At 37.7% G+C, this 24,058-nt stretch overlaps 1 protein-coding gene across 4 annotated transcripts; it reads left to right on the forward strand.

Moving 5' to 3' along the window:
* The first annotated feature begins 1,123 nt into the window (after positions 1 to 1,123).
* On the forward strand, positions 1,124 to 24,058 carry LOC140229235 (phenazine biosynthesis-like domain-containing protein). 4 transcript variants are annotated; one of them, XM_072309512.1, is made up of 9 exons: positions 1,124 to 1,363; positions 6,238 to 6,337; positions 8,985 to 9,083; positions 9,808 to 9,917; positions 10,925 to 10,954; positions 12,299 to 12,387; positions 16,331 to 16,515; positions 17,312 to 17,374; positions 22,436 to 24,058. In XM_072309512.1, the coding sequence occupies exons 1-9, from the start codon at positions 1,262 to 1,264 to the stop codon at positions 22,546 to 22,548; spliced, it is 891 nt and encodes a 296-aa protein (XP_072165613.1). In that variant the 5' UTR covers positions 1,124 to 1,261; the 3' UTR covers positions 22,549 to 24,058. The 4 variants fall into 4 exon arrangements, with proteins under 4 accessions (XP_072165613.1, XP_072165612.1, XP_072165615.1 ...); XM_072309511.1 differs by lacking the exon at positions 12,299 to 12,387 and adding an exon at positions 13,643 to 13,734; XM_072309514.1 differs by lacking the exon at positions 12,299 to 12,387 and adding an exon at positions 13,643 to 13,734 and having other exon boundaries at positions 1,260 to 1,363; positions 6,248 to 6,337.

Genomic DNA, 24,058 nt, shown 5'->3' on the forward strand with positions numbered 1-24,058 from the left:
TCTTGACATTATGTCAAGAGCAGAAGAAATATTGCTACACTCCTTATAAATACATAGCTAGGTTTTCATGCACGTGGGTAGTCTGAATAATACCCCTTTATCCCCATCTCTCTCTAAGCTCTCCCATCTCGCCCCCATCCCTTTTAGTCCCTCTCTCTCTGGTTTTCATTCTGCGATTAATTTTGTTTCTTTTTTACAGGTTTATTTGGCACATTATGATGTTATATCACAACATTCAACTCTCTGTGTTCCACGTTTATTTCCTATATCTATCCTGTTAAATAGTTGAATGTGTGAATTTGTGTATACTTTTCGACTCATTAGGCCTATCTGGCACAGACATTAAATGTCACATAATAACCTTGTGAGGAACTAATTGCAAGCTTTCTATGAGTGTATGGTGGTGTTGCTGTTGTTTCTGATGATGTTCCAAGATCTTATTCAATGGGATTCTTTATTCCCGACCCGATTCTCCTCACCGATCCTCTATCTCTCCAACATCATTATCCTCCTCCGGAGAAAATATTCCTCCTTCTCCTTCTGCTCTTCTTCCCTCTTCTTTTCCCTGGCTCCTCCATGCACCTCCTCTTACTTTCAAATGTCACTTAATGTTCCCTTTCTCTCCCCACCCCCTTCCTCCATTTCATTCCTCCGACTCTTCCTCCTCAGCTCTCCTCCTTAAATTCTATTCTCATCCCCTCCCTCGTCATAGCTCACCATCCTCTTTCCTTCCTCCTCATCCTCCTCCCATCCTCCTTTAATTACCTCTTAATTCTTCCCCTCATCCTCCTCCGTTTTTCTTCCTCCTTCTCTCCCTCCTCCTCGATCCTTCCCTCATCCCCCACTACGCCATATTGCATTTAACTTTACTCTGGATCCCTTCTCCCATTTCCCTCCCATTAAACATACCCATCCTCCTCCTCTACAGAATCGTTGCGGCTCTGCTCCTTTATCAAAGTGCTGTGCCGCCCTCACTTGCCCACAAACAGCAGACGCGTGATGATGTGAAAGCAAAGTGCACGTGCTGCTGGCATGCTGCATGCTAGCTACGGTGCAATCAGGGAGGTCGGGACACGATCTTTGGTGCAATTTACACATCCGTGTCATTAATAGCGTGCGTGTATGCGAGATTCAGATCAGTGCATACATTGTAACCAAAATACGGCGAGTGATCCGATCCGCGTTGTTTTTATTCTGACACTTCCAGCATTTCGCGTTTTCGTTTGCCTTGAGAGTTGCAGATTTTCTCTTTTATACAAAAATGGCAGGTAAAACGGTACCTCTGTACACTGTGGACGCATTTGCAAGAGCACCATTCACGGGAAACCCTGCAGCAGTTTGTCCCGTGCCCAGCGCAGCTGAGGTAGGTAAAGCTGTGCGTCGCCCCCAGCGATTACGGCGTAGCCCAATGCCCGTGTCTCGTAGCATGCAGCCGCCGTCACGGCTACTTTTTAGTAGTACTATAGTAGGCCTACCAGGCTACGTATGATGTATTCGTTTTCTGTTTGCTGTCTGTCGTCATTTACTTAAAAGACGGATTTAAATGTACACGGAGGCTTAATTAATAGTGGCAACTGATGTCAAGTCACTGTCAACATGCCGCATGAGGAGTTCATGGAACAATGTGATTTGCATTCACGTGCATGAAATCATGAACTCTCTCAGCTCAGTCTAGTTAAAGGGAAGATAAACCCCCAGAACAATGTGGATTGAGTGAAAGCAGCAACATTAGTAGAACACATCAATGAAAGTTTGAGGAAAATCGGACAATTGATGCAAAAGTTATGAATTTTTAAAGTTTTGGTGTTGGAACCGCTGGATGGGGAGACTACTGGAGGATATGACGTATAAGTGGACAACAATTCAAAGAAAATATAAAGGAAATTCAACAAAAATTCACTTTTCTAGAATTATGAAAGAGCAGTGGACCAACCGCTTTCAGAAAGCAGGGGGAATAATTGCTACCCTTAACATATGTCAATATCAAGTTGATGAATTTGTAATTTTCATGAAAAATTGATTTTTGTAGTATTTTCTTTATATTTTCTTGGTATTGTTGTCCACTCATACGTCATAACCTCCAGGGGGGTGTTTCATCAACGCTTGTCAGCACCGACAACTGTCGGCGCTGACCAATTTCAGTAAAATCCTTAGTTTTGATTGGCTGAGATGCTCTGGTCACCGACTGTTACTATGGTGATTCAAGTTGTCAGTGCCGACAAACGTTGATGAAACACCCCCCTGTAGTCTCCTCATCCAGCGGTTCCAACATCAAAACTTTAAAAATTCATAACTTTTGCATCGATTGTCCGATTTTCTTCAAACTTTCACTGATGTGTTCTAATAATGTTGCTGCTTTCACTCAATCCACATTGTTCTTGGGGTTTATCTTCCCTTTAAGTACAAGCTTTTAGTATTTTTACTTACTTCAATACTTGTCATATGTGTAAATTTATTGAATACCGATATTGTCCTTCAGTTTCTTTGATTGTGAATGGAATTGTACAAATTTAACTGCTTTCTTTTTCCAATTGTCAATACTATTCATTATTCCATTTCATTATTACCATTCATTATTCTTAATGCTGTATCCTTTTGTGAAATGTCTATTGTTTAATGATTTGATTAAATAAAACTTGAACTTGAACTTGAACTTGAACTAAATTGCTATGAGTATGACCAGTATAACGGGTAGAGTATGCCATTAAGTTTAAGTGAATGATATTATCCTTGGAGCTCTGTAGTCATGGTAGTCTTGGGGCTCTTGTATGTTTACGTTTCACTTTTTTTGTTAATGTTTATGCCTATGTAGCGAACATTTAGAGGGTCTAATGCACATTTTTATTGTATACATCTACTTGTATATTCATGATGTTAAAATGCATGCAACAAGTATTTTTTTTCCTCCAAAGCAAAATTATGGGAGGTTGGTAACTGGTACCTTGTATCACATTTTGTTTGAATTCATATTGCATAAAAGAAGAGCTACACCGTTGTTTAGTGCTCTCAAATTGTAAGATCAAAATGTTGTTATTGTGCCTGTAATACACAAGTAAGATGTTACCAAAATGTTAGTAGCTAGTGCCCAATTAACTTTAATATGTGACCATGCATCACAAAACCAACAAAAAGTCGCACCCCTTGATTTAATTATGTGAGGACTAAAAAAAAAAAAGATGAAACAGGTCAACCAATTACCAGTCAATTTTTTAGTTTTCCATATTTTCTGAAAGAGCTGTTCTTCTATATTATTCTTGAGTTTGGGATCATAAAATGAATGGGAAAGTGGATTTTCAGCAGTTTTTCTACAACCATCCATTTTTTTTTTCATTTTTTTTTATTTATTTTTTTTTTTAGTGGAGTACTGTGGTCAGGTATATCTTAGAGGCCCCTTTTTATTTCTTGGAAATTCTTTGCAAACTCTTCACTTTCAACGCTAATAACTTTTGAAAGTATAATGCTGCTGCTTTGAAAGTTGGCATTAATATGGACTGAATGTGGTAATAGAGCATGTTAAATTTCAGCTTTTTAAAATCTGATAATCCCTTCATTTTTGTTGTTCAGAGGTTTAGACCTTATCTTGTTTTTTGTCCTATTCATTGCATAGGTAGCATGGCTTTTGTAAGATTAAGTGCTTGAATATAGACCCTGTACTTCAGAGCCTCTTAGTTCACACTTTTCCATAGTGTGTGCTTTCTTTAAAATATTTTGATAGGTTGCAAAGGATCGTTGTCCGTGGTGAGGCTTCTTCGTGGAGGGCAGTCCGTAGTGGTGTTCCACAGGGAAGTGTTCTAGGCCCGGTACTGTTCCTAACATTTGTGAATGATATTTCTGAAGATGTTGACTGTAATATGAGATTGTTTGCAGACGATGCCAAATGCTGGCAGTAAATTAGTGATCCCGGTGATACACAGTTACTGCAGGATACCATCCACAAACTTGAGGTCTGGTCCCGGATATGGCAGCTCAAATTCAATCACAGGAAATGTCATGTTATGCACCATGGTCGTAGAAATCCTCGGTGTCAATATCAGATGCATTCAAATGACAACAATGATAATGTTGAGGTTATTGAGATAGTCAAAGAGGAAAAAGATATCGGGGTGTACTTTTCTTCTGACATCAAGTTTACTCTTCATGTACACAAAGTAGCTGCAAAGGCAAATAAAGTTCTTGGTTTGATCAAAAGGACTTTTGCTCATCTGACTAGGGAAGTGTTTGTCCTACTGTATAAGGCCCTTGTTCGACCACTTTTGGAATATTGCTCTTGTGTATGGAATGAACTTCAAAGAGTGATGCAAAAAAGCTTGAATCAGTTCAGAGGAGAGCAACAAAGTTGGTATCAGAAGTTCAGTCGTTGCCATATCCTGAGAGACTCAAGTATTTGGGGATTCCATCCCTAGAGTATCAACGTGAACGTTCAGTACATGATTCAAGTGTTCAAGATTTTGCATGATATGGAAGACTTTGATCCAGCTGTTCTCTTTGTTATCAATGATCAAGTTACACGCAGTCATAGGTTTAAGTTGTATAAAGGAAGGTGTCGAACTAGTAAAAGGTTGAACTCTTTCAGTCAGAGAGTAGTAAATGCGTGGAATAGCCTTTGTGCAGATGCTGTCGAGGCAACATCAGTGAATAGCTTTAAGTCCAAGCTCAATGATCACTGGAAGCAGAAGCATAACAAATTTAATCCAGATTGCATTAACTGATAATCCCGTGGATACAGTACATCACATGGATCACCTCAGGTTCAGGATTGAATCCTTTGAATGGCCCTCTACAAGTTTTCAACTTACTGGGCGTCATCGTAGGTAATTCAGGTTAGGAGAGTCCACTTGAATTGAGTTAGACATCATTTTAAAGCTTAGAATCTGCTCTTGCAGAATCTGCCCTTAAAAAGGGGAAATCCAGTCCAAATATAAGTTAGTCTGATGAAAAAGAGTAAAATCTTACTAGTGCAAGTGTAAAAATTAATTGACTGAAATCGGATGAAAGTAAGGAAGTTATGACATTTTGAAGTTCTGATAATTTCTGCAAAACAATTCTTGTACAGTGGATATGAATATGCAAATGAGTGAGCTAACCATGTCATATCCTCACAATTTTCCATTGATCTTGTAAAAAAAAAATAATAATAATGAAAATTCAATGTTTCTGTCATTGAAGTCTGAAACACGATGTTACTCCTGGTTGAATAACTTCAGAGTAGTGATTAATTAGATATACCACGATTTGAGCCTCGGGCATAATTGCGGATGAATGAAAAAAATTGAAATTTCAAAATTTTATGTACAAACTATATGGCGAGTTATGAGGGGAGGGGGGAACATGCTCACTTTGCTATTTGCATAGACATATTGACCGTTCAAGAACTGCGTCTTGAAAAATTAGCGAAACTTTGAAATGTCATACAGTTCTTCCTTATTTTTCACCCGATTTCGATCAAAATTTTACAGTTGAACTCGTAATATTGTACTCTTTCTTATCAGACTAACTCACATTTGGACTTGATTTTCCCCTTTAACTAAAAATCCATTTGTCTGGCGACTTTTTGTTGGTTTTGTAGTGCAGGGTCACATATTATCTTTCCTGCTCAATACTTCATCCTAGCTGCATCCCACATTTATCTCCTGTCCATAGGTGTGTGTGTGAAATTCGTGCACATTTGACCCATTAGCATAGAGGGGTTTAATGGTGTGATCCCTTTTTAGTAGGTATGTAGTCACTAGGAGTGGCATGAAGCGAAGAAATGGTGTGCCAGACAAAACACTAATCAATATACACTGGGCTTAGTCTATAGAAATGGTTCAGGAGTAAACCATGCCATTAAAATTATACTCGTGTGTACCAGGTACTCAGTAATTAAGCCTTCTAACAGTCTACAGGCGGTTTCATAATTCTAATGAAGTGTAAAGTCACCTCATCAAAGTGGGTTGTTTGTTTTGCATTGATTAATGGTTAACTATACACTGAGCACTTTTATTTAAACATCCCATTTTGCACTACAAAATTGTAAAACTCTTCTCTAATATGGTTCACAACCAATCAGACACCAGTATTAAGAGCCTGTGAACAAAACTGATAAAAGCAATAGTGCATTGCACAATTGCATTCTTTATTGAACCATAAAACTGAGAATGTCACGATACTCTATGGAATAAATTATGCTAAATATGCCACTGACCTGCTACCAAATCTCTTTTTCTTTCTTGCTTCCTCTTGATTGATGCACCAAAGGATTTTCCAGATGATGTCAAAATGAAGATCGCCATGGAAATGAATCTGTCTGAAACTGCTTATGTTCATCCAGCAAATTCTGCTGAAACTCTTCAAAGTGGTAAACTTGATTACATTATCAGTGTGAACAAAAGTATGTCCTTGTATGAGTTAAGTGTAGATTATATGAATAACAATTCATATTCTAATTCTTAAAGCTTACCAACATACTGATTTCACATGGTCTTAAGTACAATCATGCATGAAATGACACATGTTTAGAAGTGGAAGATTGTTACCACTCTTTAAAAAAAAATGTGAGCTGCAACAGTAATTTTCTTACACTTTATTTTCTTTTGTTCACATAGCCTGGAGTTGCTGACATTACAGATGTAATTTTTTTGTTTTCTATGGTAAAAGCTATATATTACTGTAAAACACAATATTTTCGCGGAATGAAATTTTTGCGAATTGGAGCCAACGGCCTTTTTCGAGGCATGAAATATTCGTGAGTTGCCTCTAACATTCAATGCATATAGTGTAGACAAGAACTTTTGTGTACATTTTAATTTCATGAATCTTGGCTCTCGCGAAATTAGCTAAATTAAAATGCATGCGAACATTCCTCGTTTTACAGGATTTGCTGGAGAATTTAATTTTCCCCAATTTTGTGAATCATTATTGGGCTGTGAATTCATCAACACATGAAAATATTGACATATATAGTAAAGTGGCAGGCACTGTAGATAACCTCTGTGTCAAATTGCAAAAACAATATCTTGTAAAAATGACTGTGACCTCATTGGTGACCTCATTTGTGAAAATAACAGCTTTTACAGTACTAAAGGGAGGTGGAGTTTAATACATTAGACCTATGTGCAATTATGTACATCAATAGCATGTGTTGCATTTACGTATATGCCACCTTACTAATTATTTTTTTAAACACAAGTTTGTGAATTGATATTTTCATGAATGGCTTTTTAGATTGCTTTTACATACTTCAATATGTTATGCATTATGTTATGGTTAATGATGAGAATTTTTTTAGAGAGAGAGAGAGAGAGAGACAGATGGACAGAGAGAGAGAAAGAGAGAACATTCCTCATATATTCAATGATCATGGCATTGATATTCACTTGTTATGATCAGAGAGGAATACAAACATGACAGAGTAATAGAATTTGTGGTCTGTCCTTGCAGACAAGCATTCTGAAGAAAATTGTTTTCATGAATGCTGATAAAGTCTCTATCGTGCTTTTAGACTTGATATACCATGATGAAGTGACATCAAGACTCCCATTTTAAATCTCAATTTTCGTCATTCAGATCAAATAGTTCTGCTTTCGATCACCATTAGTCTTCAAAAACTGCAGAGTGTGTAGCAAGCCAGATGGTTAATAGATATCCTGTTGCACACCCTTTGACAAACAACAGTAGAAGTGAGTGTGTCTAAAGATAACAAGTAAAGGAATTGACCTAAGTTGAATTTGTCAGAGAAAGATGTACATCACACTTGAGAAAACAATACTTCTGGTTAAACTCAGCAATATTACATCCAGATTCTACTTTCAAAACAAAGTTGGGATGCTATATTCTGTCTTCTTATATTTGTTCCTGAAATTTCCAGGGATTTGGAGGGTGGACTGTAAGACAGTGGGACCAGAGCCTTTTACCAGGCAAACCTTCAAGGACAAAATGTTATGGGTGTATATATCTGTTTGTGTGTGTCTTTGTGTGTGTGTGTGTGTCTATACATGTGTGATACACCATGTTTTCTACTTAGATATGACTTAATGTTTCTGCAGGTATTCAATGCATTACAGGAAATACTTTGTGCTATAAAGTGACTCACACTTCATGCCATTTCCATCATGTGGAGAGGGGAAAACATAAGCTGTGCCTATTTGAATCTATAGATGGAGATGATATGTATCCATGCAATTTATATTGTATACACAATTAAAGTATTCAGTGAAATACAAATCTTTTGGACCAAAGGTGTAATGAACTGAACTAAATATCATTTTTTGAATGCACTCAATGTGAGTATTAAAGTGAATTTGCAGCTGGGTAAAAGGCACACCACTCCCCCTTTTCCTCCATCTCCTGTTCATACTCCTCCTCCTAATCCAACTCCTACTCACCTGCCTCTCCTTCCTCCTCCTCCTCCTTCACCTCCTCTTTCTCATCCTCCTCTAGTTCCTCATCCCCCTTCTTTCTTATCTCCCTCGTTCTTCAACAAATTTAGCTCTCTACTTAACAAGTGTCAACTGTCATTAACCATTTCACATCCCTCTGAGAAATGATATCCTTCAATAAGTACGGATGAGTCCCTAGCAAACATCCAGCTGTGAATGATTAACTATGATGTCAAGGAAACACATGTTAAGGTTATTTCTCATCCGTTCCTCATTGTAACATCTTTCCCAGTACTGATTAAAGTGTAAAACTATTGCTTCAGAAAACTCAAGAGGACTGACATTACAATGAGTATCCTATGAAATGATTGGCTTTCTCTCTGAAAGCAAAATATATTTTCCATTTTATTTCAGCCAGTCCCCCAAGGGTAGCGCGTCAACAGCAAGTTTATTTTGAATCTGTTAATGGCTCTCACTTGATTCATTAACTTTTCAAGGTAAATTATAACCTATTTATTTGCTTATTGTAGATGGACATATGAGTCACAATGGTGCTTGTCATGAGTACCTGTCCCTTCAGTTATTGCACCCACTTTTTTCCCCTTCTATGCGTCCTTGTTCATACAGCCCAAGAGTTCAATCTCCGGTGGTTCACCCCAACAAATGAAGTCAATCTGTGTGGACATGCAACCATGGCAACTGCGACAGTCATCTTCAGAGCTTTAGGTCAGTAACCATGTGTGTGTCATGAACCTAAGGGATACCTGGTATTCTTTTAATCTTGCCTACCCATCTGGCACTAAGCAACCTCCTCACATGTCCTGTTTACCCGGTAAACTTTGTGCAGATTCAAGACCTGCAATGTTTGAAACAAATGTTCCATAAAAGTCTAATAAAAGGCCTTTTGAAGAGACAGTTCACTTTTACTGCAGTTTGATTCTTTGGTAGTCAGGAGATACTTATTTTTCCAATGTTAATTTCTTTTCTTTTCTTTTTTTTTTTTTTTGTTCCTGTTGTTGTATACAGAGACATAAGGACAGTTGTCATGAATGTGTGCTTGACAAGCTCAATATATATTAGGTATCTTTTCCTTGCATTTTATCATTTCTTTTTTTGTGTGTAGACACCTTCTGTTGTATCAAAACAAGACTGCATGGCATACCTTGCTCTTAAGATTTTATGCTATCAAATAATGAATGGAAAGGATGATACCATGAAAGTATATGAATTATTCGACGAAACAGTGTTCTGCAAATTGCATCCACAACTATCAATTACGAGACATCGTGTGGTATGCAAAAAGAGCTGACTGTAATTAAAATTTAATATGACATTAAAGAGGTATTTTTCCTGTAAAATTATTCTGAAAAGATAAGATCAGGATGCACGGTTAATTTAACAGTAATGTTCATGAATGTTGAACATATATGGCTGCATCTCGTCCCTGTAGGAAACAACAACACGGAGCTGAAGTTTAACACATTGAGTGGTCAGCTGAAAGCCAAGAGAGATGGAAAATTGATAACACTTGACCTTCCTGTTAACCCTTGTACCACCGAGGTATGTTCAACCGTGGGGATTTTGTGTGTTCCGTGTAAACATCTAGCTGTAGATGACTTGGGAGATATGAAATGAATTTGGATCATGATGACGGGTATTCTACCAATGTCTATAGCTTGGCGTGTTTATGATGAGGATTTACTTAAACTCTTTAGATTTTCCTTCTGTCCTTATCCCTCCCTTGCAATCTTGTAGTTTGAAGTCTGATGTATGATATGACAGTTGTCAATTCTTTGAAAAACAGTGAATAGTTTGTTGAAGGAGAAGTTTGTCCAAATGCGTGTAGATGGTGAAGGCAGCAATATAATGAGAACACATCAGTGAAAGTTTGAGGAAAATCAGACAATCCTTTCAAAAGTTATGAATTTTTAAAGTTTCTGTGCAGCCATCACTGGATGACAAGTCTACTACAGTTCTTGATGTTATGTATGTACAATGATATAAAGAAAATATAAGGAAAATTCCACAAATTTCATTTTTCATGAAAAGTATGCATTCCCTGACTGCATTACTGATACTTGACAAGGGTAATATTGTTCTCCCTGCTCTCTGAAAGAGGTGTAAGTTGAGCACTCTGTATGATTTTGCTAGAAATATGAAAATATTTGAATTCTGCTTATATTTTCATTATATTGCTGTCCTGCAGTGATGCACAAACTGTTGTCTTCTCATCCAGCAGTGGCAACACTGAAACTTTAAAAATTCACAACTTTTCAATAGATTGCCTGATATTCCTCAAACTTCCACAGATGTGTTCTACTAGTATTGTTACATTCGTTAATCTACACCTACAGTGTATATTTGTGTGAACTTTTTCTTTAGATTGAGATGAATTTCGAAGTCATCCAAAGTGACCTCTATTATTTTGTTGACGTGCTAGTTTATTTCAAATGATAAAATAGTGACTGATAGTGTTATACATTGAGAAGCTTATTTCTTTTGCATATAAACTCTTTGTTCATTGAATCACCACACCAGTGTTTTTCTCCCTGTATCATCATACACAGATTCCAGAGGGACTAGATGGTCTTATTAAGGTAAATAAATTGCTGTGTTTCTGATTCCTTTAAGTTTGTATCTCATTGAAAGCCAGTAGCTGCCACTTGCAAAGCCTTTGTAATCTCTAAATGAAATGTTAATATCTGTGGTAAATAACTTTTATTGTTCTTTGTTTGCCAGTTGTCACAGATGTGGGCTATGTAACTTTTTGCAGCCTACTGGGTCTAGTTTGGAGGAATTACTGAATGCAGGTGAAAAGTTTGGCAAGTTAAGCGGAATGCTTGAGCACATAAAGGTTAAAGCTGAGATTGATGACCTCACTGTAAAGTGTTTCACAGTCTCAGTCTACTTGCCATATGCACAAAATACACTATTATGCATATGTGATATATATGTGTTTGTTTTTGTTGGTTATCCCGATTTTTAAGGGATTAAGAAGGGAATGTTTCTGTATTGAGATTGTATTGTTGAATGTCTTTTAAAAATTTTGTTTTTTTTTGTGATAATCCTGTGAAGCCATGGTATTGATTTTTGTTTTGCATACCAGGAAGACATACCTTGTTATCTTTCTTCATGCTTCTTTGTTGTTGTTGTTGTTGTTGTTTTGTTCATTTGTTTGTTGTTGTTTGTTTATTTGTTTTTATTGTGATTGATGCTTTTAGTCTAGATATTTTGAGAGGAAATTCACTTTTCTAGCCAAGCAAACAAGTAGAGTACCATGTACATTTTTTTTTTTTTGTCTTGTGCTATTGATATGTCGTTTCCCTGCAAGGAATTTACATAAAATGTACACTCGTGTATGATTTCCATAGTGCTGTACATGATGGTGTATGAATGTGTGTATGGTGTCCATTTAGATTTGTTTTACATGGTCGTTAAATGAAGCTCAAAATGCTTCCTTAGTAATAATGTATGATTAATGAATATTTTTTTTTTTTCATGCCTGTGCTCGGTATTTTCTGTCATTGTGTGTACATGCTCCCATGGCCAGTTGTATTGTAGTCAGTGTTTTCAAGATTGCTTGCATCTTGACTGCCAAACTATATACTACCATATACTATATATGCTATTTAGTTATGCTGCACAGTACTGTATATGCCATATATTTAGCGAGTCTAAATTTTTGCGAAGCGGGACTTCCCAACGATTTCACAAGTGGTTGAATTCGCGATCGTGGAGCACTGTACTGAATGCATAACATTCATATTGGGATCAGAGTCATTATTTTCACGTGTCTTTAATTTCGCGAGTAGCACCCGACTCACGAAATTCGCGAAAATAAAAACCTCGCTAAATATTCGGCGTATAACAGTATACATCATGCCTCATGAATTTTCTTTTTTTCACCATCTGCCTGCCTACCTTTTGTTTTAAATTCCAAGGAAGTCACAAATGACCTGCCAGTCCAAGAAATCCAGTATTCACCGGGGACCAAGAAATTACTGATAAGACTAAGGGATCTCACTAGCAGGTGAACCTTCACAGACCATAAAATATACCTCTGCACACCAGGTACTCACTGTGTGTGTGTCCAGACTATCACTAGCTGTGTTTTCATGCACACTCTTTGGTACTGGTGCATACTGACACTGACTAGCTGTATTTCCTTGTGAAACACATGACTGCCTCTACAAACAACAACATAATAATACACTAAAAGCTCAAGTAGGTTGCCTCTTTTGAAAGCAACTAGGGAACATGATGTTCAAGAATTTGAAGGCTGGTTTTGTTTGTTTGGTTTTTTATTTGGTTTGTTTTTTGTTTGTTTGTTTGTTTGTTTGTTTAGTTTATTTAACCCGTTGAGGGCAGGCTGATTTTGTTACAACATACATTTCCCATAGACCCTTGCCTGAGTACACTTGGGACTTGTCCTCAACGGGTTAATGGCAATATGTCAGTAGACTCGTGATAAGGGAGGTTATGCACACACGTTTTAGTGTTAATATGTTTGAACAGTTGAATGCAGTATATGGTAGCAAACTTGTGTGATTAGCTGTGCTGAGTGAAGAGAGAGTAAATAAAGATTATCACATTTAATTTGGTACCATGAGTCATAGATGTATTATTACAGGTGCCTAGGTACATGGTGGAATACAAGGTGTTGCACACATGCGTATTTAGATGCAATTTCATTGCAGTGATTGCACAAAATGTGAAATGTAGACTTAATTTGTCCATTTTAGCTGTAAATAACCAAGACAAAATTGAATGTGTGAACTATGTATCATGTACATGTCTTCCTATCTTTGCATCAAACAGATCAAAATTGTCATATCCAGTTTCTTGAATAACATGTCAGCAGTACCTTTCTAGACGAAATGCATTGAAACTAGTTTAGGAGAAGGGGGGTAGAAAGCATACCAGTATTCTTGAATCACGCTGTAAGTCTCGCCTCGCTCGTTTCAGTTTCATAAACTCTCATCCTGTTTTGTTTTGTGTGTGTTTTTTTTTTTCATTCTTTCTTGTATTCATGGAATAACATTTCTTCTAATTCCCCACAATAGATGCAGCTTTTTTCATCCATCAACTCACATTTACTCACAAACAACTACCAAATTTTGAAAGTACTTGGATTGTGGTGTTATACCATTCATGTGCTTTGCCATCAACGCGCCTTGGCTTTCAGACCTTGCTTTGATTTGCAGGAAAAGATGAGGCTAAGATTAAGATTACAGCTTTCAGTTTCTGCTCATGTTTGATATATATATTTAACATGTATCGATTAGGAGTGCCTTGGTGATATCAAACCAGCCGACATTCAGCGTGCCCCGGGTGCTAATGTAGAACTCATCTTAAGACTCCCAGATGAGGGTGGAAGGTACGCTTATCTGTTGAAATGCATGTATTTTATGTATGACAAATTGGAAAAAAAAAGAAGATATCTTCCTAAAAATCATAATCTGCATAGTTGTGTTTTACATTTCACTAACATTCACTGGCTTTGTTGCCTTACCCGTTGTTAGTATCTGAATGATCAGTGCAGGTAGAAATGCACCATTTTGTGCCTTTCCCCCTCTGGGTCCCCACTAGTTCATCCTCAAATGTCAATAATAAGCAGTATGTAGAACTGAAAAAATGTGCACTCATGTGCAGTGCAGAGAATGCAAATGAAAAATATAAATGATTATAGTATAAAGCAAACCAAATCAAAATCAAATCGTTGTAGAGGTTGATAACAGTGTCACCATTTAAACGGGTTAACAAAAAAGTTTTCTTGAGCCATTTCAGCAAAATACACATACACACTAGTATCCTATTATATATTACAAAACAGTAGGTACATATTCATAATGACAACATTAAGTTTGTTCCCCAATGCAGTAGTAGAGAATTTGTAAAATTGTTTCTGTCACATGTGATAAGAAAATTATGTGATAGATAGACATCAACCAATATAAATTTCTTCTCTCATTTGATTCCTCATTATTGTGCAATTATATCTACTGCTCTACCCCCTTCCCCCACGCCCCTCCAGTCAAATTCAAGAACAGATGATGATACTATCTATTGATGACAAGAAGAATAAGAGGTTGAATGCATTTTTATGCCTCTGCCACGAAGTATCGCTAGAGGCATTATGTTATTTCAGGTTTTTCGTCCGTCCATCTGTCCATCCTTCCATCCTTAATCAATTTTTGGGACAGTGTAACTAAAAAACGTTCAAGGTATTCTAATGAAACTTGGCATGTATATGTATGAGTGGGCAAAGTTGTGCCTATCAACTTTTGGGTGCACATGCTCAAGGTATAGGTCAAATGCTCAAAATTTACCCATTTCCGCATATTTATCCAATGCCTGAAGATATTTTGTATGCATGTACCTGTATTTCCTAATTCAGTTTCTCTAGAGAAAGTTTTGGGTCATGAGGTTAAAGGTCAAATGAAAATGTTAAATTTCACTTTTTTTTCTCCACATTTCGAAAATGGTTCAAGGTATCCTTGTGGAACTTATGTGCATGTACTGACTGGCAGTGATTATCTTGGGTATTTTTTGATCATGGGTCAAAGTTTAAGGGTCAAATGTCAAGGTCAAATCCTCAAAATGACACTGTTTTCCTCCTATGTATGCACTGCCTAAAATTTTTTTCTTGAAATATATTGTATACATGTATGTATTACCCATTAGAGATTCTCTGGGAAAGTTTTTTACCAAAAGGTCAAAAGGTCAATGGTCAGGTGAAAATGCTAACTTTCACTTCTTCATATCTTGAAAGTGGCTCAAAGTATTATATAATTGTCCCCGCCGAACGAGTTCGAGCAGGGGACTATGAAACGGGCTCCGTACGTGTGTGTGTCCGTGTGTCCGTCCGTCCGTGTGTCCGTCCGTCCGTGTGTCCGTGTGTCCGTGTGTGCGTCCGTGTGTGATCAAAATGTTCAAAATGCTACTCCTTCGCCATTTCTAAACCGATTTTGATTCTGTTTGCTTTATATGATAGCACTACATGGGAGCTTTGAAACTTCTATACAGAATTTCAGTTGTGACCTTTGACCTTGACCTTTGACCTATATTGTACATTTTGCTTCAAAATGCTACTCCTTCGCCATTTCTAACCCGATTTTGATTCCGTTTGCTTTATATGATGGCACTAGGTGAGGGCTTCAAAACTTCTACACAGAATTTTGACCTTTGACTTCTTTGACCTTTGACCTTATTTTTGACCTATATTGTACATTGCCTACAAAATGCTACTCCTTCGCCATTTGTAACCCGATTACAATTCCGTTTGCTTTAAGTGATGGCACTAGGTGAGGGCTTCAAAACTTCTACACAGAATTTTGACCTTTGACTTCTTTGACCTTTGACCTTGATTTTTGACCTGTATTGTACATTTTCCTACCAAATGCTACTCCTTCGCCATTTCTAACCCGATTTCGATTCCGTTTGCTTTATGTGATGGCACTAGGTGAGGGCTTCAAAACTTCTACACAGAATTTTGACCTTTGACTTCTTTGACCTTTGACCTTGATTTTTTTACCTATATTGTACATTGGCTACAAAATGCTACTCCTTCGCCATTTCTAACCCGATTTCGATTCCGTTAGCTTTATGTGATGGCACTAGGTGAGGGCTTCAAAACTTCTACATAGAATTGTGACCTTTGACTTCTTTGACCTTTGACCTTCATCTTTTTACCTATATTGTACATTTTGCTACTAAATGCTACTTCCGGCGGGGACATATATTACGCACCGCGTAATTTCTACTTTTCCTTGTTAATACTGAAATTACACTTTTCTCCATACCTTGGAAATTACTTAATGCATGAACTTAGGGCCAAAGGTCAAATAAAAATCTTCAAATCCCCCCAAAACTGCTCTCAAACCTAGTTGTTTCGTTTATTAAATCATTGATTTATTTGATTAGCAGGAGATCTGAGATAATTGAAATAAAGTGCATCTTCTGTCTTTCTGTAGAGCGTCATTGGAGGGTCTTGCACCAGACATTAGTAAGTTTATGGGACACCACAACACTGGAGAGGTCAAAGGGGTCATTGTCACGGTGAAGGCCAATGGGGAGGTCAACGAAGATGGAACACCCTATGACTTCTTTTCAAGATACTTTGCCCCATGGAATGGCATTAATGAAGATCCTGTCACAGGTGAAACTTTTGTTACTCAATAGAACAAAGTTGATATTTCTTCCAAATGTGTAAACTCATGAAACAGCCAAGTGAATTAGCTTGCATGAGGCATTGTGTGGTGTTGATTGAGGCCTTGGTGTTAGTTGATACAACTGTAGATTATATGTAGCATGTCCAAGACCCGTTTTACAGTGCGAGGCTCGGCCGCGGCCGAGCCCACCTTCATTTCAGTGTAAACGCGCAAAAGGCCAAATGCGAGGCCAAAATTGGCCTCGCAAATGGCCACGCTCTGGAGGTGGGCTGAGCCGGCTGAGCCGTGGCCGAGTCCGGCCTTTTCTCGGTGTAAACGCAAACTGGGCCAAATGCGCGGCCAATTTTAGTCTGGCTTCCAAACCCTCTGCCTGTACTATTTCGCTATTCAGGATATTAACCCCCTAAACGTTGAAAACTAGTATAGTTTAAGATAGTTTTGTCCTGCAAATGATTTTTTCCTTCGGCAAAGGCCTTTGCCCGGACGGCGACTTCGTCGCCACAGAATTCAGTTGGCAAAGGGTCTGAAAACTAGACAATACCAAGCCGAGCCCAGCAGTGTAAACGGACAAAATTGCGAGGCTTGGCCGCGCAATTGAGGCCGGGCTCGCACTGTAAACGGGGTCTAAGACAGTGCCTCAAAGAGTCTTAGGTTTTACATGATGTCATACATATTTTTGAAACACAGATATTATATAAGAATATTTCCAACAGGGTCTCTGAGACAAGTGCAATATTCATTTCTTTTAACTATTTACTTGCATTTTGATACCATCTGCAACAGGTGCAATTCACACAGTGCTCTGTGACTACTGGTCTAAGGTACTAGGCAAGCAGGAGATGTTCGGTGAGTATATTTTGTATGCTGTGTGCACGATTCATCCAAGGAGTGTCAGCCAGTTCAACACTCTATACTTACCCTTTTTTTTTTTCATGCCTCCGCCACGAAGTGGTGCCGGAGGCATTATGTTTTCGGGTTGTCCGTCCGTCCGTCCGTCCGTCCGTCCTTCCTTCCGTCCGTCCGTAATGAATTTTGTGGACAAGGTAACTATCAAAACCTGTTGAGGTATCCTAATGAAACTTGGCATGTATGTGTATTAGGGGGTGAAGTTGTGCCTATCAACTTTTGGGTGCACATGCTCAAGGTCAAAGGTCAAAAGGTCAAGGTCAAATACATAAAATGTCACTATTTCCACCATATCTATTGAATGCCTGAAGATATTTTCTTGAAACTTAGTGTATACATGTATTACCCAATTAAGATTCTCTGGTGAAAGTTTGTGTCATGAGGTCAAAGGTCAAAGGTCAAAAGGTCAGGGTCAAATACATGAAATTTCACTATTTTTGCCATATCTATTGAATGCCTGAAGATATTTTCTTGAAACTTAGTGTATGCATGTATTACCCAATTAAGATTCTCTGGTGAAAGTTTGGGTCATGAGGTCAAAGGTCAAAGGTCAAAAGGTCAAGTAAAAATATCAAAACTTCTTTTTTTTTCTCCGTGCCTTGGAAAATTGTTCAAGGTATCTTCATGGAACATAGTATATACATGTACTGACTGGAAGTGATTATCTAGAGAATGTAGGGTTCATGGGGTCAAAGGTCAGGGGTCAAAGGTCAAGTGCAACACTTCAAAATTTTACTATTTCCCTCATATTTATGCAATGCCAGCAGGGTTATTATTTTTTTACACTTGGTGTATGCATGTGTAACCTAATAGAAATTCTCTGGAAAGTTTTTTTTTTTTTCTTCTTTTTTGCCTCAAAGGTCAATAGGTCAAAGATCAAGTGAAAGTGCTGAACTAACTTTTTCCTCCATATCTCGAAGTGGCTCAAGTTATCTTGAAACTTAGTACATATTATGCATGTTCTACCTGAAAGTGATTATCTTATGAATTTTAGGGTCAAGGGCCAGATGAAAATGGTAACAATTTACTATTCAATTCAGAAATTGCACTTTTTCTCCACACCTGTACCTTGAAAATTACTCAATGCCTAAATGTATGAATGGGTCAAAGTCAAGTTAAAGTCCTTAAATCCCTAGATACATGCTCTCCTATTCATCCAATTAAACCTAGGTCAAGGAAGGTGAACATTCAACACATTTGTGACAAACTTGTCATTTCAATATTTTGCCAATTTTGTGAAAATGTAATCACACATTGTCCACATGTACTATCTAGACCTATTGGGAAAATCATGCATTATGGCGGAGGCATACCAGTCGCCAAAGCGACATTTCTAGTTTGTTTTTTTTAGATACAGTGAACTCCCTTTTATTCCCAGCTCAGTGTAGACCCTTTCATGTGACAGGACAGTTTCTATAACCCTTTCTATAATCCTTTTATTCTCAGCTCAGTGTAGACCCTTTCATTTGGCAAGACAGTTTCTATAACCCTTTTACTCCCAACTCAGTGTAAACCCTTTCATTTTGCAGGACAATTTCTATAACCCTTTTATTCTCAGCTCAGTGTAGACCCTTTTAATTGGCAGGACAATTTCTATATCCCTTTCATTCCCAGCTACTTTGTACACCCTTCCATTTGGCAGGACAGTTTCTATAACCCTTTAATTCTCAGCTCAGTGTAGACCCTTTCATTTGGCAGAACAGTTTCTCTAACCCTTTTATTCTCAGCTCAGTATTGACCCTTTCATTTGGCACTACAGTTTCTACAACCCTTTTATTCCCAGCTACTTTGTACACCCTCTCCCGTGGCAGGACACTTTCTATAACCCTGTTATTCTCAGCTCAGTGTAGAATCTTTCATTTGGCAGGACAGCTTCTATAGCCCATTTATTCTCACTTCAGTGTAGACCCTTTCATTTGGCAGGACAGTTTCTATAACTTTCTTATTCCCAGCTCTGTGTAGACCCTTTCACTTGCCAATACATTTTCTATAACCCTTTTGTTCCCAACTCTGTGTGAATCCTTTTATTTTGCAGGACAGTTTCTATTACCCTGTTTGTTCTCAACTTAGTGTACACCCTTTATGTGCCAATACATTTTCTACAACCGTTTTCCCCCAGCTCTCTGTTATTGAGTAACCCTTTTTATCCCCCCCCCCCCCCCCCCCCCCCCCCCGCATTCACGAAGTGTATAAGGGATCAGCGTGTGGTCAGGCCGTCAGGCGGTCGGTGTTCCGTTGCAAATCTAGCGTCACGAACACCCTCTACAGTTTTGATGCAATTTTGATGAAATTTTTTACATGATGACATTAAAGGTGTAGATGAGCAAGACAGGTTTTTTATGTGTTTGATGGAGAAAGCGTTGCCATGGTAACCAAAACTTTCCCCAAACTTTTTGGAGTGAACTACTTCCACAGTATTTTAGCAATTCATTTCAAATTTGGCATGTATGATGATCTATAGGTGTAGTTATGCAAGACACAGTTTTAGTTTGTACCCAAGGAGGCGTTGCCGTGGTAATGACATATTTCCTTGAAAATCTTGTGGAGTGAACTACGTCCACAATTTTGAATCAATTTGAAGCAATCACCACAATTTTTATATCATGTAATACGATTTTCTTTTTGTATTTTATGTCTGCCTGTATTGTATGTTGAATTGCCGAATGAATAATAATAGTGATAATTGAACTCAAATTTGGTGTACAATATGATGACATTGAGTTGTAGATGTGCTGGACATGTTTTTTATGTTTGTCGGAGAAAGCATTGCCATGGTAACCAAAAATTTTCCCTAAAACCTTGTGGAGTAAACTACTTCCACAGTATTTAAGCGATTTATTTCAAATGTGGTGGTATGCATAATGATCTATAGGTGTATTTATGCAAGGCACATTTTGCATTTGTACCCACCAAGGCATTGCCATGGTAACGGTAAATTTTTCTGAAAATCTCGTGGAGTGAACGTCCTCCACAATTTTGAAGCAGTTGAACTCAAATTTTGTACAATGGTGGTTTGGCTGTCAAAATCAAGTTTTTAGGTTGTTTAGAAGCCAATATATTTAAAAAAAAACCTGTTTTATGGCAGCCATCTTGGAAAAATCCAAGATCGCGGCCATATCAGGGCAAGTTGAAACATTATTTTCCTGATTTCTTATACAATAAGCTTTCCAAAAATGTGAACATCCTCCACAATTTTGAAGCAACTGAACTCAAATTTGGTACTAATGGTGGTTTTGCTGTCAAAATCATGTTTTTAGGTTATTTAGAAGCCAATATATTTAAGAAAACCTGTCTTATGGCAGCCATCTTGGAAAAATCCAAGATCGCGGCCATATCAGGGCAAGTTGAAACATTATTTTCCTGATTTCTTATACAATAAGCTTTCCAAAAATGTTTAATTTTGATACTCTCCAATTATATCCTGCAAAATTACATAAGGAACCTAACTAATCTTGCAATGTGGCATAGCCACAGCTTTGTGTGCACTCGAAAGGTTTTTGTTTTGTTTTTTTCTGAAATTTTGAGATTGCTTAGTGAACAGATCACAAATTGTAGTACTCAGTGTTGAGTCCAAGCATCACATACTCCACACTAGGTCCTGCTTGCTATCTGTAAGAAAGACAACTCATAGAAACAAATTCTTTATGGAAGAAAGTCTTGGAGCCCAATCCAACTGGAGAATTTCAGTTGATTGTGGTGTATGCTTGACTTATTCATGGTGCCATATGTGCCATGCGTTGGTTTGGATTGTTCCTGCTTTTTGTTATGCCTCTACCACGAAGTGGTGCCGGAGGCATTATGTTTTTGGGTTGTCCGTCCTTCCATCCGTCTGTCCGTCCTTCCGTCCGTCCGTCCTTCTGTCCGCCTGTCCATAAGTCCTTCTGTCCGTCCGTAATGAATTTTGTGGACAGCGTAACTAAAAAACCTTTTGAGGTATCCTCATGAAACTTGGCATGTACAACTGTGTATGTGTATTAGGGATGAAGTTGTGCCTATCAACTTTTGGGTGCACATGCTCAAGGTCAAAGATCAAAAGATCAAGGTCAAATGCTCAAAATTTCACTATGCCTGAAGATATTTTTTTTTCAACTTAGCATATTACCCAATTAAGATTCTCTGAAAATATTAAAATTTCACTTTTATCTCCATATCTTGGAACATGGTATACATGCATGTACTGACTGGCTGTGATTATCAAGGGAATTTTGGGTTCATGGGGTCAAAGGTCAGGGTTAAAGATCAAGGGTAACACTTCAAAATTGTACTATATCCCTCATATTTATGCAATGCCTGCAGGATTATTTTCTTTTTAAACTTGGTGAATGCATGTTTAACCCAAAAGAGATTCTCTGGGAAGTGTGTGAGTGTGTGTATGTGTGTGTGTGTGTGGGGGGGGGGGGGTTTGGCAAAAAAAGGTCAAAGGTCAAAGATCAAGTGAAAGTGCTGAACTTTACTTCTTCCTCCATATCTCGGAAGTGGCTCAAGTTATCTTGAAACTTAGTACATATTTATGCATGTTCTGCCTGACAATGATTCTCTTATGAATTTTAGGGTCAAAGGTCAAGGGTCAAAGGCCAGATGAAAATGGTATCAATTTACTATTCAATACTGAAATTGCACTTTTTCTCCTTACCTTGAAAATTACTCAATGCATAAACTTATGAATTGATCAAAGTCAAGTAAAAGTCCTAAAATCCCCAAATACATGCTCTCTCATTCATCCAATTAAACCTAGGTCAAGGAAGGTGAACATTCAACACATTTGTGACAAACGTGTCATTTTTTATATTTTGCCAATTTTGTGAAAATGTAATCACACATTGTCCACATGTATTATAGACCTATAAGGAGAATCATGCATTATGGCGGAGGCATACCAGTCGCCATAGCGACATTTCTAGTTTTTATCCTGCTTTTTATTTCTTTTTGTGATTGTATGGATGCAAATGAGCAGAGCAAAATCAACCTAATACTTGCTTGATTTCCATTGTTCATTTGCAGCCCGACAATGCTCCAAACGAGGTGGCGATGTCAGGGTCAGGCTCCAGGGGGGCGGCAGAGTGGAGCTAGCCGGTCAGGCAAGCATCGTATTGGAGGGCAAGATTAACATCTGAGGAGGAAATGTGGAAAGCCCAAGTGACAGTTGAGGAAGAAAATTATTTCTGTGGAGAAGGCAAATTAGTATGATCTTACAATTCTTTTTCTTACACACACAAAAACAGACACCAAAGAAATATTTCCCAGTGTATGTATGTGAGTTAAATTTCTCAGGCTGTGTGAAAATATTTTATGTTATAGTTACAGTGTTTTATGGGTCAAGAAGCAGTCTGGAATTTTGTTGAGTGTAGCCTTGGCAGTTTCCTGTCTTCTTTTAGGTCAACCATTGCGGGGTTGGACATATGAAACTGGACAACTGAAATATGCTGCTATCATTTTGTGACCCATCAAATTTTTCATTAATTAATTTCATCATTAAACTCACCATGCAAAGTAGTGCCAGTTTTTGCCAGAAGCATTTCAAATGGGATTACTTATTTTAATTTTACTGTATTTTCTATAGTTTTGATGACAATCCATTGTTTCCCTCAAAGGTATGATTGTTACATTGTGGAAGGGGTTATTTTGTTTTCACTACTCATTGTTAAAATTGCTTACTTCCTTTTGTCCTGTGATTACACTGACATTGCTATTTAGTGACAATATGAAGATATCTGTTTTTCATCGTAACTAAAGGCAGTTACCAAATTGTTGGGGCTGTAAGGCTATTTCTGTTGATCCTTTGGATTACTTTTGGAGAGCAGTCATGAACGGAACTGAAAATGAAAAAAAAAAAAAAAAAAATCCAGAATGCACGTAGTGTATTGTGCTTGTTATATTGTTTTTATGTGCTCTTTGACATGCTGAGGACTGATTTTTATTCTCTTTTATGACTGAAATAATCATGCAGATTTTTGGTAACTTGTAAGTACTGACCTTCAAACGTGCTTGAAATATGCAATCATTGTTGTAATGAAGTATCCTGGTATACTCTAAAAGCTTTGAAATGTATATACCTCTGCCCTGATGGGTGCTGGAGCCACTGCCAAATTTCTGTGTATTGAAATGCTTTGTTGAGAATAAGCTTGAAGTAAAAGTCTACTTTTACCGTACGAACATTACTCAAACTTTGCTAAATAAGGAACGAAGCTTCTTACATTGATACAAGATTTTGTTAGGGCTAGAATATTTTCCCTTCATGTACATTTGATTGACATGTGTGTCTGTGTTATGTGTCAGGTGGTGTATCAAACTAATAATCAGAAGATATAAACATGATTTTTTTTTTCTTTTTGATACAAGAGGATTTTTAGCCATAAAACAGTTACTGGGTTGGTTTTTTTTTACCCACCAGTGGGGTACTTTGTGTAGTGACAGTCTCCAGTCAAGCATGTGGTAGTGTGGGGATTCATGTGCTGCCCTCTGGGGTACATTAAAAAACCAGGAATAGCATCCATCAGGGAATACATGTATGTGTATCGAAGCGTGTTGTCATAAGTATCAATCATGTAGTTTTTACTTGTTTGTGATTCTAGTGTTGAATCTGTGTCAAGAATGTGGGATACTTTGCCTGTCACAAGTGTGAAT

Source organism: Diadema setosum, chromosome 5, assembly GCF_964275005.1.
Source record: "Diadema setosum chromosome 5, eeDiaSeto1, whole genome shotgun sequence".
Classification (NCBI taxonomy): domain Eukaryota; kingdom Metazoa; phylum Echinodermata; class Echinoidea; order Diadematoida; family Diadematidae; genus Diadema; species Diadema setosum.

Coding starts and splice junctions, on each gene's coding strand:
- LOC140229235 (XM_072309511.1), top strand. CDS start 1,262: ATGGCAGGTAAAACGGTACCTCTGTACACTGTGGACGCATTTGCAAGA. Junction 1,364..6,237: donor CCGTGCCCAGCGCAGCTGAG/GTAGGTAAAGCT, acceptor GATGCACCAAAG/GATTTTCCAGATGATGTCAA. Junction 10,955..13,642: donor GACTAGATGGTCTTATTAAG/GTAAATAAATTG, acceptor TGTATCGATTAG/GAGTGCCTTGGTGATATCAA.